General features: G+C 39.5%; 1 protein-coding gene across 6 annotated transcripts in view; it reads left to right on the top strand.

Moving 5' to 3' along the window:
• The first annotated feature begins 1,250 nt into the window (after positions 1-1,250).
• The window catches only part of CPPED1 (calcineurin like phosphoesterase domain containing 1), a 73,655-nt gene continuing 58,571 nt past the window's right edge, over positions 1,251-16,334 (top strand). For 5 of the 6 annotated variants that reach the window (XR_014886832.1, XR_014886831.1, XR_014886830.1 and 2 more), the window contains exons 1-2: positions 1,256-1,415; positions 8,367-8,585. Coding sequence is in view for 3 of the 6 variants with exons in the window: in XM_085237664.1 (XP_085093790.1) it covers positions 1,352-1,415; positions 8,367-8,585 (283 nt within the window). In the remaining 3 variants the exon portion in view is untranslated. Of the gene's footprint in view, positions 1,416-8,366; positions 8,586-16,334 lie in introns of all 6 variants that reach the window. The other variant, XM_085237666.1, reaches the window with a different exon arrangement.

Genomic DNA, 16,334 nt, shown 5'->3' with positions numbered 1-16,334 from the left:
TCATCTATGACCCACCATGCAAAGACATCAAATACAGCACTGACAACAGAATTGTAGAAGAGAACTCCCTATACGTGCCTAAGAAAAAAAAAAAAAAAAAAAAAAGCTGGGAAATTACAGAGATTAGTGTAAAATCCATATGGCTGTAACCATCCACATCTTTGCAAGGGCTGATTCACTTTGCTTTCAGACATGCATACCTTGATTTAAGCAAAACGGTTGCCTTTCACAACACATTCATGGTAAGAAAAAGAAAATTGTGTGTGTCAAAATCATGGCCTTGTGCTACAAAACTGCAGTAAGCTGTCTTGACAAAATAGTAGTGTTCTCACTACACTTCTATGTATGATCTTGATGGTATTTCAACTGCAAAATTCATCCCGTGTTTAGTTGAAGTCATCCAGCTTGAAAGATTATATTCTTCTATATGACTGTTCAACCCTATTAAGCAGGCAAGAAAAAAACTGAAAAGAAACAGAAAAGGTCAAAAATCTCTTTGCATCATTCACCCAATTGCTTCTCTTAGCAGGAGCTGCTCCAGCATTAGACCATAATCACCTATTCCTATTACGGTGTTGGGATGTTTATACAGACTGCACCTGAGACTGACAAACGCATTTCAGTGTATTTGCTTAATATACCAAATGTTGCCTCATGAAAGGGGAACTGACAAACTTCCTAACAGAAAGATCTCCTTTAGTGCTTTTTATCTAGTCACCATCAAGTAGTTTACAAACTGGAAAAAAACTGGCACCAAAAGTTTTCACTCAAGGATAACACCCCCATGGAATAATAATCCTACCACAGCAGTTATAGACAGCGACAGCAACCTTATCCATGCCTTGCTGTAGATTTCACATGCTGAACAAAGCAGCACTGAGCTCTGCATATCATGAGGTGCAGATTAATGGGGTTGTGACCGTTCTGCCAGGAAAATGATTCTATGTGCAACTTTTAGAGCAAAACTGAGACAAAGACTATAGAAACCTCAACTGAAAAGCATCCCTTCGAACTGATCAGGAAATTCTTGATACTTCTAGGCTTCAGTTTGCAGGTTAGGAAAAAGTTGAAGAAAATCAGGCAGGTTTTCGGTGGGTTTTGTTTGTTTGTTGCCACCGGAATGCCACAGCAGTGACGAGCAGAGGCAGCCCGGCGCCCGCCGCCCAGAGCCGCCGCCGTCCAACATGGCGGCGCCAGGCACCACCTCAGCGCTCGCTTCCCGAGCCGCGCACCGCCGGACCACCCGCCCCTCCCCGAGATCCTCCCCCGCGCCCAGGTGCCGCCCCCGGCGGAGGCGGTGCCACTCTCTCGGCCGTCCGGGACGAGGCGGCGGCTCTCGGGGACGAGCGTTATGGCGGTGGTGGGGGACATGTTCCAAAAAGCTCAGGGAAGGACTCTCACCGCTTTCCGCCAAGGTACGCGGAACTCCAGCGAGGGGGCTGCGCGTGCCGGCGGGCTCTATTCTCTGCCGCGCGGCCGGGCGGGAGGGGCGGGCTGGGCCGCGGGGGGGAGCAGAGAGCAGCCAGGCGGCGGCAGCAGCAGGTGGGCGCTCGCCGTCGGGGAGGTGGACGTCCGGGATACGGAGGGGCCTGGAGGTGCGTGGCGGGAGCTCCGCGAGCTGTGAGCGGGCGGTCTCCGTGCTGCGCGGCAGCCGGGGCTCTGCTGAGCGTTGGGGGCGGAGGCGGCTGTACCGCCGCGGGAAGAGGCCAACTACGTCTGACGGCAGATCCAGAATGAGTAGTAGTTTTTTTGTTTTTCAAATACTTGTCAGTGCTGCTGAACTCGAGCCCCGCGAATTGTAAAACTGTTGTCACCAGCAGTGTGCTCTCATCTCACGTGTCGTATCGTGCTTTTATGTTTGCGCCTTTGTATGCCTGTTCTTTGCTTAACAGAGGTAGGTTCTGGTTTCTGCTCCGGCCTCCTTCAGGGTGGAGGACCGCTGCTGGTTCCTCGCCTGGTCCTCAGACAGCACCATAACCCACCTGGGCTGGCAGCGGACGTGGTTCCACTCACCTCCTTCTAGGCCAATTAATTATTGAGGCTGCTGCTAGGCCAGAGATGGCTCTCACCTGCTGCTGCTCTTTTGGATGGGCCAACAAATACATGTGGATATTCACAACATGCTGCTCATCTATTTGTAGAATTCTGTAAGGATGGGGATTCTGACCTTCTCCTGGGCTTCTCAGGCACGTAACAAGCTCTTCCTTAGGCAGTTCTTCAGTACTTTCACATGTAGAAGGTGTTCTGTTTCCGTGTAGTTGTTTATAAGTTACACATCGTGTTGGCTGGATGAGGTGGGCAAGGCTATTCAATCTCAGCAATTTTGCGGTATTTTCTTGGTTATTGTTTGGAAATATTTACTTGTTGTTAAATAAAAAGAAGTCAATAATTCTGAGCATGTGAAGTACACGTATTCAGTCATTCTGGCAGCCTGTTAATAATTGCGGGTGTTCTGGTTGGTTTGGAACAGGATGTGTAGCGTTTACTGAGGGGACAGATAACAGACAAGCCGTTTAGTTACATCCACTGTAATAAAAGGAGTGTCCAAAGGCAGAGTCAAAATCTCTAACAAAAAACTTCATCAAGTATTTCTTGAAAACTGCCTTAAACATGGATGAAAAATGTGATTTAGCTATCAGTCATCCAAGTGCCCTTTCTTCTGAAGACTTCTTTTGTTTGATGTTCTTCAAATAATGTTAAGACTTTTTTCAATTACTGTTGGCTTTTAATGTTTTTTAGGATGTGTTAGCTATTATAGTCCAGCTACCACCTCTGAGTTCGATGTTTCTGTGTTAATGTTTTACTTAGTTCTTTCTTCAGAGACTAAAGTTCAACGCAACCTTTGAATGACAAAGTGTTTAAAAATACATAATCAAGGGTTAACAAAACTGAGGCAAAGTTTCTTGTTATTTAGAATAAAAATCAATCGAATCTGATCTTTTTTGTTGAGTTTGTGTATGTGTGTTTCCCTCCGTCTTAGAATTCATTCACTCTCCAGGAATGATTCCTTTTGTCAGATAACCACACAAAATATTTGTCAGCACTACTTTAGCTTGGCACAGTACCTCCTTCACAATTTGAGAATCACTCCTTAGGGCTGAATTTTTTTTTTTTCTTTTTTCTTCTAAGCTCTTCTGCAAAGTCATGTTTTTGCAGCCTATGCCCTAATAGTCATCTGTTCAGTCTGCTTACACAAGATGTGCTCTGATCCACTCTTCATATATCACTCGTGAACCAGAAGCTCGAATAGGTCTAAAATACCGATATAGCTGATGGAGTGTTGGAGCAAGGAATGCATCAGTTTTTCACTTTATGGAAAAGAGACCTCTGTATTCTTTGGCTTTTTTTTTTTTTAATATATTCTCTGTAATTTCACATAGGCAGAAAAGACACTTCAGATGTCTACTAGTTTTGTTGGTCTTATACTGAATATATACAGGAGTGTATGTTAGGGTAAATTCCATCATCTTCTCCACTACCTGTCCCAAAACCTCTAATGGTAATACCATGCCATACAGAGAATTTCTGTGGAAATATGTCGAGCACTTTTTTAAAGTAATTAAACTAGTGATAGTGCCATCAGCTATTGTCAGGCTGATTTTTTTATTATTATTATTTTTCCTTAAGTGGAGGAAATAACATTTGTATTTCTTGCAGGGTATCCAGTATGTATGAGAAAAGAGTTGTAGGGCAACTGCATGATGCAGGAATGAGCATCTCCTAATGCCCTCAGGATCTTTCAGTGTCTAAATTCTTGGTAGGGTGTACAGGAAATAAATGTTATGACCAGATGATCAGAGCTGGTGAGAAAGGTGAAATCATCACAATAAATAATGTCAGATATGATTCCAGTCAAACATGTTCTGTCTGTAAGGGAGGATTCTGGTCTTGGATTCTTCTGCAATGAATGTGGCTGTAGAACTTTGTTTTCTGTCTTTATCTTTGGGTGCATTTTACATGTTTTTTAGCCTAAATGAGTGGCAGTCTCCCCTTTCATCATGCCTCTGAAAAGGGCTTTAATATGCTTTCCAGTTGTTCTTGACTCTTACTGGTTAGTCAGGATGGATTCTTTTTGTCTTCTCAAGTTCTCCTTAGAAAATGCTGTGGATATGGTCTGAACCTCTGGGATTGTGTCTTTGAATAGTTTCCACAGTGCCTTTAAGGACTTCTGCTCTTTTTAAAAGCTTCATAATTATATATAATTCCCTTTCCTTTGAAAATAAATACAACTGTAGTTGGTTTCTTTTTTATTGCTTTCACGTGAAGGATGGATCTCTGCATGTTATAATTACCACTCTAGAGCTCTTCAGTGCAATATTTTTCAGTGACGTTTTCTGCTGGTCAGAACAAATCAAGAGCAGTGAAAATCCCACCAGGGAAGCACTGGATATGCCACCAGTACTGTGGGGCTCTCACGAGTCTGCTTGTGGTGACCTGTCTCTAGGATGTGCCTTCGTGATCCTTGGAGAAAGGGGGAAGAAAAGGGAAGATAGATTACAAAGAGCAAAAGGGGAAGAAATAAAAGCACATGGAGATGTTAGCTGTTCTCTTCTAAAATGGTGAGGTTTGACTCAGGTTCCATCTAGGCTGTTGGAATCTTTGTTTCTGTGAGCACAAAGCACCACTGAGCTTTTCTCCTGTGTGTTGCTGCCAACTGCTTTGGCCCTTCACAGAATTAATCGTTAGATAAAATTAGAAGCTGGCATCATTTTTCAGCCTGTGCAACTAAAAATATGTTGCACTGATCCTCTGTACTTTGGCATGCATAAGAGTGGAGTAAGAGTGAGAAGCCACTGAAACTGAGGCATAAGAACAGTTTCAGAAGGTGGACTTTTTCCATGGTAATTGACTGTACTGATGAATGTGCTGTCACCATTGCTGTTGTATTCATACAATTTTCTTTATCGTATTCTTCTTTTATTCATAGTACTTCATAGTAAATGAACCGTGTTCTTGATAAACAGACACTTAAGTGATAAGTAAAGTGGATGTCTGTAAAGTGGCTGTCCATATATTCTTTTGTTTGCATGAATTCTACTGGGAATTTGTATGTGGGAAGGTCAGTACTAAGCTAAATTGATAAATACCACATGATAAATAAGCTGTTTCAATTTGGTTTGAATACTGGTAGGATTATTTTTTTAAATTGGGTTTCTAGTTGGAGTGATCAAGCAGTAAGGAAATGGTATAGAAAATGTCGATGTCACTGTAACTTTTTGCAAATATTTGATAAATTATTAAAAAAAAAAACATGCAAAAAGCGCTTCCGAATAAATTATTTGACAAAGATCAGTTAATTAAACTAATTCTTTAAGTAAATGCTATTTATATCATCCTGATTCCTGTATCTCTCCTGTTCCCCCCCAATTCATTTTCTTAAGTTTATTCCTTTTTATCTTTCTTTCCCACAGGGGATTGTAGCATTGCTTTCAGTTTTTCTCTTTTCACCTCCTATCTCTTTCCTTTTCTCCCCACTCTTCTCCACCTCCACCCCTGCATCTTCTGCTTCTCCTTTTTTCTTCTACTTGATTCCGTCTGTGTACTGAACTTCTCTTTACAAATTCATCTTTTCTATGTGTGTCTCTCTCTCTTCCTCACATGACCATCACTCACCCACTCAAACAGGAGCATCTGTGCTCAGTCTTGGAAACATTCAGCTGCTTACAACCTACAGAGTTACTGTATTGACATAGATATAAGGCAGGAGAGGAAAAACTCCACAAAGCCTATATTAGAATAGCCTCTGCTCTGGCCTTGCAACTTCTTTTGTTCCCACTCTGCAGGCTCCCTGAAAGCACACTGCCTGCTTGCTGCTTTTCTCTACTCAAACACTATGGATGCACCTCCTCATCACTTGGCTCCAGGTCTGATCCTACTGCCAGGCTGCAGCTGCACCAGCTGCTGTGCCACCCCAGGAGCTCAGGAGGGGAGAGAAACCGTATGCCTAAAAGTGAAACCTCATCCTTCAAAACAAATATTACTTTTATTTTCTAAGTGGTTCCTGTAAAAATAAATAGATAACTATCTCTATATTTATTTAGCTTACTATTCTAAAAACTATTGGCTTCAGATTAATCAATGCAAAGTAAGTAGACCTTGCTCCCAAGTTACTGTCTCAAAGGGACAGATGTTAAGAGGCTGGTCACTTTGTTCAGAGATCTCAGCTTTTTTTTCCCTAAGCATCTATTTGATGAGTTTGAGGTTGTAGCACTTCTCCACAACAAGGTGTGTCAGACTTTCTCTTTTCAGCCTTACTTTGTATAGGTTGTAAAGGATTTCTCATGCCAGCTTTTTTAAGTCATATCTTTGTAACTTTCCACTTACAAAACCTGTAAGATAATTTCTCTGCGCACGCAGTGCCTTTGATGCAGCACACAAGCTGATTTTTCTGATAGTTGCATTTTTCATTTTTTTTTCATGCAAAACACACAATAAAAACCTAAACTGCTTTGTGCCACTGAAGCAGTTCCATAAGGCTTCTGAAAATTCAAGGGTAGATCGTTTCGCTTCTCCGAATAAGTTATGTAATTGGAAAAGTTCATTTCAGAATTAAAATCTGAAAGTTCTATCTATAAAACAGGATTATGATGTATAACGAGGAATGCCAGTATGAATTAGCAAACAATTTTATCAGATAAGTCATTTTGATACTTAAATGTTACATTAACTAAAATGTAGAAGCTTGCATTTAGCAAAATCACCATAGCAACAGGCAGCAGCATGCTACAAGGAGTTGCCCACATTCCTTCTCTTCCACCCCTACCCATCCATATCCACAGTGCAGCTGAATTCTAACCTCTGCTGTCTTACCTTCCTTGACAAAAACATACCCCTCATCTTACAGTGTATGAAGGTCCAGTTCTAGACCACTTAATAGAAAACCATAAGTAAATCCATGTGATAGGCATGCTGCTTGCTTATGTACTGCTAGTGCAGGATAAACCTAGTATCGACTCAAGCTGTTTCAGATAAGACTGACATTATACAAAAATGTATTCCCATATTATAATTTGACAGTTTGCTGTATTGTTTTTTTTTTTTTCTCCAGGTTCAACTACATTGATGTAGTCAATGACTTTTTGATAACTGAAATACTGAAAAAAAATAAAAAATAAATAAAACTAAGTGTTTTAAACAATGTACGATTAGACATGCTCAGAAGAGTAAAAAGTGGGAAAGAGATCCAGTTGTCCAATCTGAAATAGTTGGGTTGCAAATGAATATGTTTAGACAGCTACAAAAACCACAGTGTACTGGTTTCTACTTTAATTCAGAGTTGATAGGTAAGTTTAGGGAACAGGGTAACATTTTATGTTTATGGCTGGTAGCAGCCAGTATTATATATCACACTTTTGTATTACTTGGTGTTGTAGTATCAAAGAAAGAAATATGCAAGAAAACTGTAGCAGAACAAATTCCACTGTATCCTTCATCTGCACTGACTCTACAAATTGAATTTTTTTTTTCCTAATAGTTTTTGGGAGCTATCCGACAGTTAAACTTCTCTCCATTCTTGCTGCTAATTCAGTGTTGCTGGGGTTTGCATTTGCTGACTTCGGTTCTATTCAGTGGCTTCATCTCTTAGCTCTAGAGGATGTGCTACAGAAGCATTTAACTCAATAATGTTTAACTGCCTACTGAAATGGTACTGAAGTGTACAATATGTTGTGTATGTTTTAACTTGTTAACTAAAGGAGCAATTATTGGAGTCTTAAAAGAATTGAGTGAAATGTAATGTCACAGAATCACAGAATGGCCAAGGTTGAAGGGACCTCAAGGATCATGAATCTCCAAACCCCTGCCACACGCGGGGCCACCAACCTCCCCATTTAATACCAGACCAGGCTGCCCAAGGCCCCATCCAACCTGGCCTTGAACACCTCCAGGGACGGGGCATCCACAGCCTCTCTGGGCAGCTGTTCCAGCACCTCACCACTCTCTCTCTAAAGAACTTCCCCCTGACATCCAACCTCAATCTGCCCTCCCTCAACTTAGAGCCATTTCCTCTTGTCCTGCTATTATCAACCCTTTCCAAGAGTTGATTCCCCTCCTGCCTGCAGGCTCCCTTTAGGTACTGAAAGGCTGCAATGAGGTTACCCCGCAGCCTTCTTTTCTCCTGGTTGAACAAGCCCATGTCATATGCTTCTGCTGTGTTGTAATCTTGCATTTTCCAACAGTATTTACTGAGTTCTTTACGAATTTTTCTCTAATTAGGCTGCAATGACCATTGTATAATTAGGTTAATATACTGTCATTTACTACAGCTACTCATTTGAAGAAAATTTTGTACTTCTGCCTTTATATTTGTCCTATACAAAAATCAATATTTACTTATTTATGGTTTTTAATTCTTTCAATGTTTTTAGGTGATGAGTACCAATGGAAGGGACCTTTCTACTTCATCCAAGGAGCAGATCCTCAATTTGGACTAATAAAAGCTTGGGCAGTTGGCAATACAGGAAGTGGAGATGATGAATGGGGAGAAGAAATCAAATTAACAGAGCAAGCAGTTCAGGCCATTAACAAACTAAACCCTAAACCCAAGTTCTTTGTGTTGTGTGGAGATCTTATCCATGGAATGCCAGGTAAGGCAATTAAAAGTGTGGAATGGGATCATAAATCTATTTTCTTTACTTCACAATACGCTTTCATAGCATTTGGTATCCTACTCTTTTGGTGTCTGGAAAAAATAGAATTTTTTTTTAGGTTATTCTTGAGATGTATTCTCATTTCTTCATCTTATTTTATCTGTCTCTAATTTCAGGGGGGCATTTCAGTTAGCTGTTTGTTTGTTAGGGTCAGGGTTAGGGCTAGCCCTGAGGAAATGCACTTAGAGATAAACATCTCAAGAGGTCATATTAAAATTCTTTCTTCTAAACAAATTGCTTTGATAAGCTAAACAGTGATTCTAGCCATTGGGAAAAACAATAAGGTAAAGCTAAGTAAAAAGAAAGGTAGCTATAGCTTTTTGAGTATCCAAAGTGAGTGAAGCTCTTTCTAAAGCTTAATAAGTTCCACTCCTTCAATATTTAAATTCTTAAAATGCTAAAAGTCAGCAAATTCAAGCTGTAGCATTCTGTCATGTTGTTGTAGGAAGCAGAGATCAGTGTCTGTGTGTGTACAGCCACAGGAAGAACGATAGAAGATGTAGAAAGGTGGAATCCAACATTTAACAGTTGTAACTTTAAAATAGACTCATAATACTTTTTGAATGGAAGTAATCTTGCAAATTGATAAGTGGTCTCAAAAGCAGATCTACGCAAAGCATCTTTGATTTTTTAGCCCTGATAACAAGCAGAGCTGCAGACAGCCTTAGCTATGCAGTTGACAGTGCAGTGATGCAACAAGAGAGCTTGCAGAAATGGGGGTCTTTCATACTTTGCTCTACCTGAGATGGTGCTTCCTGGCATTTAACTGCACGGCAAGATCTGAGTGTACTAGACATCTTTCACACAACTGAACAAACAATACTTATCCTACTTCATTACTATAATTTTGCGCAAATGATTTGTTGTGTCTTATGCTAGTAAACATATAAACTCAACTTTGCAGTCAGCCCTTTGTCTTTCTGTCCAAACTGATGAGAGCCTGAGACAGAAGTGAATCATTCAGTTTCATAGAGATATCTCGGGATTAGCATTCTGTCACTATTTGCCCAAAGGGCAGAGAGATACAATGTGATACTTCAGGGGTGACAGAAAAAATGTTTAGGAGAGGTAAATCTGAATCTGTGTGTTTAAAATAATTTGAAACAATAGTTTAAACTGTGTGGATGTGTATTTTGGAAGTGAAATAATAGGCTTTTCAGAGAATTTCCTCCTACTTTTTTTTCCTCAGTCTCTGGAATAGAAACTCTTTCAGATCACAGAAAAGGTTAAATAAAAAATCTGAGAAAATATATTTCAAAGTGAGACAGCCCACACTACGTTTTAACAACTTCTTCTTGAAGTACGTTGTGACAGTTTCTTTGGTGTGACTTATTAATAGCTGTTCATTTATAAGACGTTGCAAGACACTGGCATTAAGAAGCCAAGCTGTTGGCTTTCTAAGGACTTATTTGCTGTGTTTTGTTGTTTTTTTTTTTAACCAAATGGAAATCTCCTGATGTTAAAAATGAAACCTTTCAAAGTTCTTCACAGTGATGGTTTTGGAAATTCTTAGAAATACTACAGTTGTTTTCTCTAGTTTTCTGCCACATTACATGCTAAACTCTAGGAATCAAGGTGACTTCCTACTCAGGGAGGAATGATTTCCTAAATTTATTCTCTTGTGGGCATGTTGAAAATGTAGTGTCATCAGTTATAGCTCAGATTAAAAAAAAAAAGAAAGAAGAGAGCCAAAAGACCTCTCATATTCTATTATCAAACAGCACAAGTCTCTTTCTGGTACTGATACTGTGCTTGAGATGTCATATTTCTCAAACACATTACTCTCAAATACAATTTCACTGCTCTAGCCAGCAATGTTTGGACCTTTATACTGCATGTTTGTAGCTGTATGGTACTTCAGTTATTCCATGCTCTTCCACAGAGGAGTCTCTCTAAAAATAATTCTCTTATCATCTTAGTTCAATAAAAGGACTAATTTTTATTTTTTTTAAATAGTAACAATTAAAAATTACATAAGGTTTTTGTTTAATTTTAGCAACTGTGGATTTTGCTTATATGTATCTTATTCAGTATCTCAGATTAGCTTTTAAATCACTTGTGTATATCAGCTATGTTAAAACTACATTAAAATCAGGGCTAATGGCAGTGTATCATTGTTACTACTGCAGCATACTTTATTAAAGAAAGCTACAGTCAGCTGAGATTGTTATATTTTATGATCTGTTGGCTGATGTCTATCAGGATCTTTGGATTTTATTGCTTTGTAACCACTGCCTGTAAATAAAATAAACACAAAACCCCAAACGTTCCTTTCCTAATATGTTCTATCATGGAGAATTGAGTATGTTTATAACAACTGTTTTAAAGCGTGCGCTCTTGCTTTCCATCTGAAGCAAGCTTGAAGCCTTTGCAGAGAGACTCCAAGAAATCTCAGAATGCCAGCAGCTAGAAGTGATGAACAGAATCCTGATCAGCTGGGAAGCAATCAAGCACAACACTTGGAATCCATTACAGATGTCATTAGAGCAATGAAGTAATCAGTGCCAGTATCTTGGTATTTAGCTGGTGATTAAAAGTAGTTTGTATTCTGAATATTATTTTCAGAAGTTTTTCTTGACACTACATAATCTTGATTGCATAATCAAGAATAGGATATCTATTCCTGGTAATATTAGCATTACCAGGAATGTAATCAAGAATTTTAAGCAATACCTTAAACTGCAACTTTGTTACTAAAAATTATTTCTCTGAACATGATACTTAAGTTATACCTAGCCACCACGATAATGAAAGTCTTTCTTCTATAGCCGTTCATGCATATTAAGTTAACGTACCATAACTTAGTATGGCAAAATATAATTGGTTGAGTAAAGTGTTTATTTCACTGCATTTTGTTGTAATTCTGGAAAATTATTTCATTTTTTGTCCCATCAAGTTGGAACCTTCTGTTTTGGTTTATGAAACCTTCCTATGCTCTTCTATTAACCAGTAGGTTTTGAGCCAAACGGTTCAGCCAGCTGTCCATCCATCTATATGGAACAACCCCTCTAAGATAATAGAGAAGTGCTTTGCAGTAACATCAGCCAGCCACTCTTGGATGCATCCTGTCAGGCCCTGCAGACTTTTTTGAGCTGAAATTTTTTGAGATATATAACTGATTCCTCTTTCTCACTGTTTCTTTAAGTCAGGGACCAAAGGCTTGGGAAAACAGCAAAGAGAGGCAAAAAGAGCATTGAATACCTCTCATTAATCACTGCCTAACTCAGTAGTGGTTCCACATGTTTTTTATTATTATTGCTAAAGTAGTTGCAGAAACTCATGTTGCCTACCACATCCCTTGCTCCTTTCAGCTCTCATTAATGTTCTTTTTACGTCAGCACTCAGATGTGAGTTCCCCATTTAGCCATGTCACTCTCTTGATAGTCTAGACTTTTTTTTCTTCCCCTCAGAATGGGCCATCCTTGTTAGGAGGAGGTTGTCTCTGAAAACCTGTCAGCTCTCTCAAACTTGCCTTTCAGAGCTACCTCCCACATGATCCCATCTACCAATTCACTGAATAAGCCAAGGTCTGCTCTCCTGAAGCTCCAGATTTGCTAACTGCCTTCCTTCCTTTCCTCGTGATCACAAATTCCACTCTGATGGCTGCTGCAACCAAGGCTGCAGGGATTAACATGTTCCCTAGTACTTCTGTGTTTGTGAGTGGCCGGGACCTCGTTGGCCCATCTTGTACGCATGTTAAGAGGTTGTCCCAGGCTCACTCTTGGAGAGCAGGTATCAGTTTCAGTTTAACGTGCAGAACTGTACTGTTTTTATATGTCTGAGTTCCTTTGGAGGAACTCGTTTAAACTGCGTTTGTAATGATTTCTCAGGGAGTTGATAGATGCCAGTTCTATCCTGCGAAGTCCTTCAGAGGGTGAAATTTTAGACCAGGTGTTTAATTATTTTTCATTAATTGCTCTGATTATATGGATGAAAGAACAAGTAAGACAGCAAGTCTCCTGCAAAGTTCATTTAGCTCCGATGAACAAAATGTATCCATTTAGAGACTAAATGAAATGAGACTTGACTAATAATTTGTGTAATCAAAAAAATTGGTAGAATGTGATTAAGCTAGATCTGTTAGCAATGTGATGATGGATCGGGAGCAACTATTGTTTGTGATTACACCTTTTAATTCATTTGTATGAATGTTAATTAGAAGAAATAAAAAATCACTAGAATTGAATATTATGGCTCTTGAACTACAGTGTTAATTCTTGTACTAACTTCTTTAAGTGAAGGCATAATATAATAATATAGAGACCTACCTAGGTCTCTATATACTAAATAATCCAACACCAGCCTTTTCAATCAAGTAAGCCCAGGTAGTGAGATTTTTTTCTTTTCCTCTATCTTTGTTTTATATTAGTAAATGCTTTAATTAAAGGATTTTAATCTGTTCTTTATAACAAATTTCTCAAACAAATGTGTCTCAGATAAAGCAAACTTTGCTCTTGGTAATGTGAGTGAAAACAGCATCTGGCAGCCAAAAGCCACGTGTGTTGTACTCTGCTTCAGTTACATCTATTTCAGAATTCATTCATTTTGCTGAGACATTGGAAGGAGGAAGAGAATGCCCACATCCCTTGCATCTGCTATGACAAAGGTCTTTCCTCTCAATAATCCATCCATACCATTTTTTATATACCTCTGTTAAGAACTAATCAATCTAGACATCTTTGTAAATGATGGCAGAAGAAGAAACCATTGTACTTAAAATAAGCTGAATTCCAATATAAGAATTTTGTCATCTCTGTTCTTCTCAATGCCAGAATAAATTATGATAGCACTTCTTCCTTTTTCATTAATGCGCCTATGCTTCCATTTCTCTCATTAGCTTCAGCAGCAATCGTCCATCTTTCTAGAGTTATCGCATCAGGACACTTATTCCCGAGGCCTGTTGTTGCAGGGCTTTTTGCATAGATTTTTATTCACTTTAAAGATAATAAAATATTTAAGTGATGTTGCTCATGTCAGCTGCTTTTTGTGTTTTTTTCTGTTTTTTTTAATTATATGTCTTAGCTCTTTTGAATTACCTGTGTTGTATGCCTCCAGCTGTGCAAGGGAGAGCATGGGGAGGGAGGGAAGCTGCAAGGAGTTTTTTTTTTATTTGCTCAGATTAGAGCTGCCTTGTGCTGTTCTGGACCATAACAGTAGCCCTGAAATTGGTACACCTTCATTTAGTCCTTACAAACTTGTCCCAAAGTTTGGGAAATCCTTGCAGTTTTCCGAAGATACTCAGTATTATTGCAAGTGGTTGCAATAATGTAGTAAAGAAATCTGTGAGGAAGGATGGTATTTTAGTGGAACATACATAATCACAATATGATTTTTTTATCTAGGCCAAATATAAGGTCTCCTGAATTTCTTGTATTTCTACTACTTAAAACTTTTCTTTAACATCAGACAGGTCTGTCATATTCTTTTAATATTGGCTGCTTGTTAGCATAAACACTGTCCTTGTTTTGTTCTCACTTGTCAACACACATACTTTGCACGTGTTCTTCCATGCACGTGTATGCAGACTGGCATTTCAAATCCCTGATTGAATAAATGCTAAAAATTCAATGTGATGCAGCAGAATTGGAAGGTGTGGCTGCCACTTTGTGGTCAGAGGAGTAGTGGCTGCCCTGGCTTTGAGCAGGTCACCAGCCTTCTGGTAGTGTACTTTATGCTGGCATAGGTGGGCTACAGTCCTGGCCTGCTAATCTTACTATCAGCTTGTTAGATGGAAACTCACTGTGTGGACTGGAGTTTTTGGCTTCTCCTTCTCTACCTGCTGCTTTCTGGGTCCCCAGTGCTTCTAGGACCTTCTCGCCAGCCAGCAAGCTCCTGCACGCAGTGTGGGGAGTCTGTGTGCATCTCCAGTGCATGTTTATTTCCCACAAATCTTGCACGTTTTTCTTCTCTGTCACTCCAAAACTCAGTAAAGCCATACTGCATAGCAACTCAATTTGACTAATTATAGTTTTGGGCAATGCTATGTGCTTTATGCAAAAAGCAAGTAAAACTGCCAGCTACATGTGTCCTCAAAATTATGTGCTTCAGTCTGTAATCCTGTCTTCCATACAAACAGTATTTTTGTATAATAATAGAGGCAATGATATACACTAAGTTTTCCAAGAGCAGGTGCCAAATACTGGGATTCTGAGTTCAAATTTAGGCAGCAATTAAGGGACATGATTTTCAAATCAGCATTTCTCCATTTGGTTTCTGCTTGACAATTTGATGATCAGGACAGAAGATGAGCTGGGCGTACTGGCTTTCATACAGTCAGTACCTCTTACAAGCTCTGACACATAGGCTGGAGAGTTATTTACATGCAAAATAGCTTCAGAGCTGAGGAGCATCAGAGGTGATGGCTCTGTTGTAAAGACAGCCGTATGGCTTCATTTCTGGTTATGATCACTGTAAAGATTTAAGGCATTCCCTCTCCTGAGAGAATTACTAACTTGAGCCTGTTTCCAGGGCCCAGATGTGTGCAACTGCTGCAGATCAGAATATTCCTGCCTTTTGCTTGTCTTGAACATGAGTCACTGAATATAGCTTCTTCCAAAGCTCATGTTTGTATATATAATAATTTTTAAAGCATAGGCTGCAGCAAATAATTACAAATCTCTGACTTAGAAGGTTGCTCTAGGAAAGCTCTATCTTTCAAAGGGAAAGCATGTACCATAGTAAATGGCCCTTATCAAAGCATTTTATTTCTCAGTACTAAGGGCACCTCCCCACTGTGAATATTTTAACTCCTCTTCCTTCAGAAGCAGTATTGGGCTTGACCAGGAAAGATGAGTGAATATTTGGCTTCAGTAAGAGCTGAAGCTAGTGCCTCCCTAGCAGCTCCACTTGTCTTTTGGTTTAGGTCCAGTAAAACTGATATTTTTCTTAAGAAAGAATTTTCCTTGGGAAAGCACAGTTGACCACTACATGCAGGATTTGAGTTATCTAATACAGACCAAATCCAGTCTGCCAGCTAGCAAAGCCTGGAGTGCCTCAAGGATAGAAAATAAGATGTGGGTTTAAACAATTAAGGATTGTTTTTCCCCTGATTTTTCTCTCTCCATGATAAATTAATTTGTCAAAAATGTGTTCCAGAAAACTTGCGTATCAGAAAAGAAGGGAATTTCTGGCTGAGCACATTTCTCACCACAGTTAAGCAAAAGGTGACTGTGTTGAGAGTCGTCATGGAGATATTAACTTTCATAGTTAATAAAAGTGTGCAGTTGTTTGCATGCAAATATCTTTTCACCTCTTTACCAAGCATTTTGAAGGCATTTAGTGTACAAACTTGTCAATTTTCAGTTGATACACATTTGATTCAGCCTGACATCCCTTCTAGGAAAAAAGCACCACAAAGCACTGCACTTGTCCTTTGTTATATCAGATACGAACCATCTTGTTCATATAACGGAGCTGTTGGAAATTTGGAGCCCTTCTGGTAGCTTTTGTGCACAAGAAGTGGTATGAATGCAAGGCTGAAATCTCTATGCAAATACACAAGCTGTCATTTATATATTTGTGAACTGATTAAAATACAGAGAAACATCGGGTCCCATAGAAGATCTTAATGCTACTGTAGAAGAAATGCTGAGTCATAGCTTGAAGCAGTGATGAAGCGCCTGGTGGGAAGGCAGGGCCAACCTAGGGGAGCTCAGGTGCATGCAATGCAGTGCACTGAGTGACAGA

This window comes from Meleagris gallopavo, chromosome 16 (assembly GCF_905368555.1).
Source record: "Meleagris gallopavo chromosome 16, MGAL_WU_HG_1.1, whole genome shotgun sequence".
NCBI classification, from domain to species: Eukaryota; Metazoa; Chordata; class Aves; order Galliformes; family Phasianidae; genus Meleagris; species Meleagris gallopavo.
Note: the sequence above shows the minus strand (reverse complement) of the source record. Positions and strands in the feature narration are given on the sequence as shown.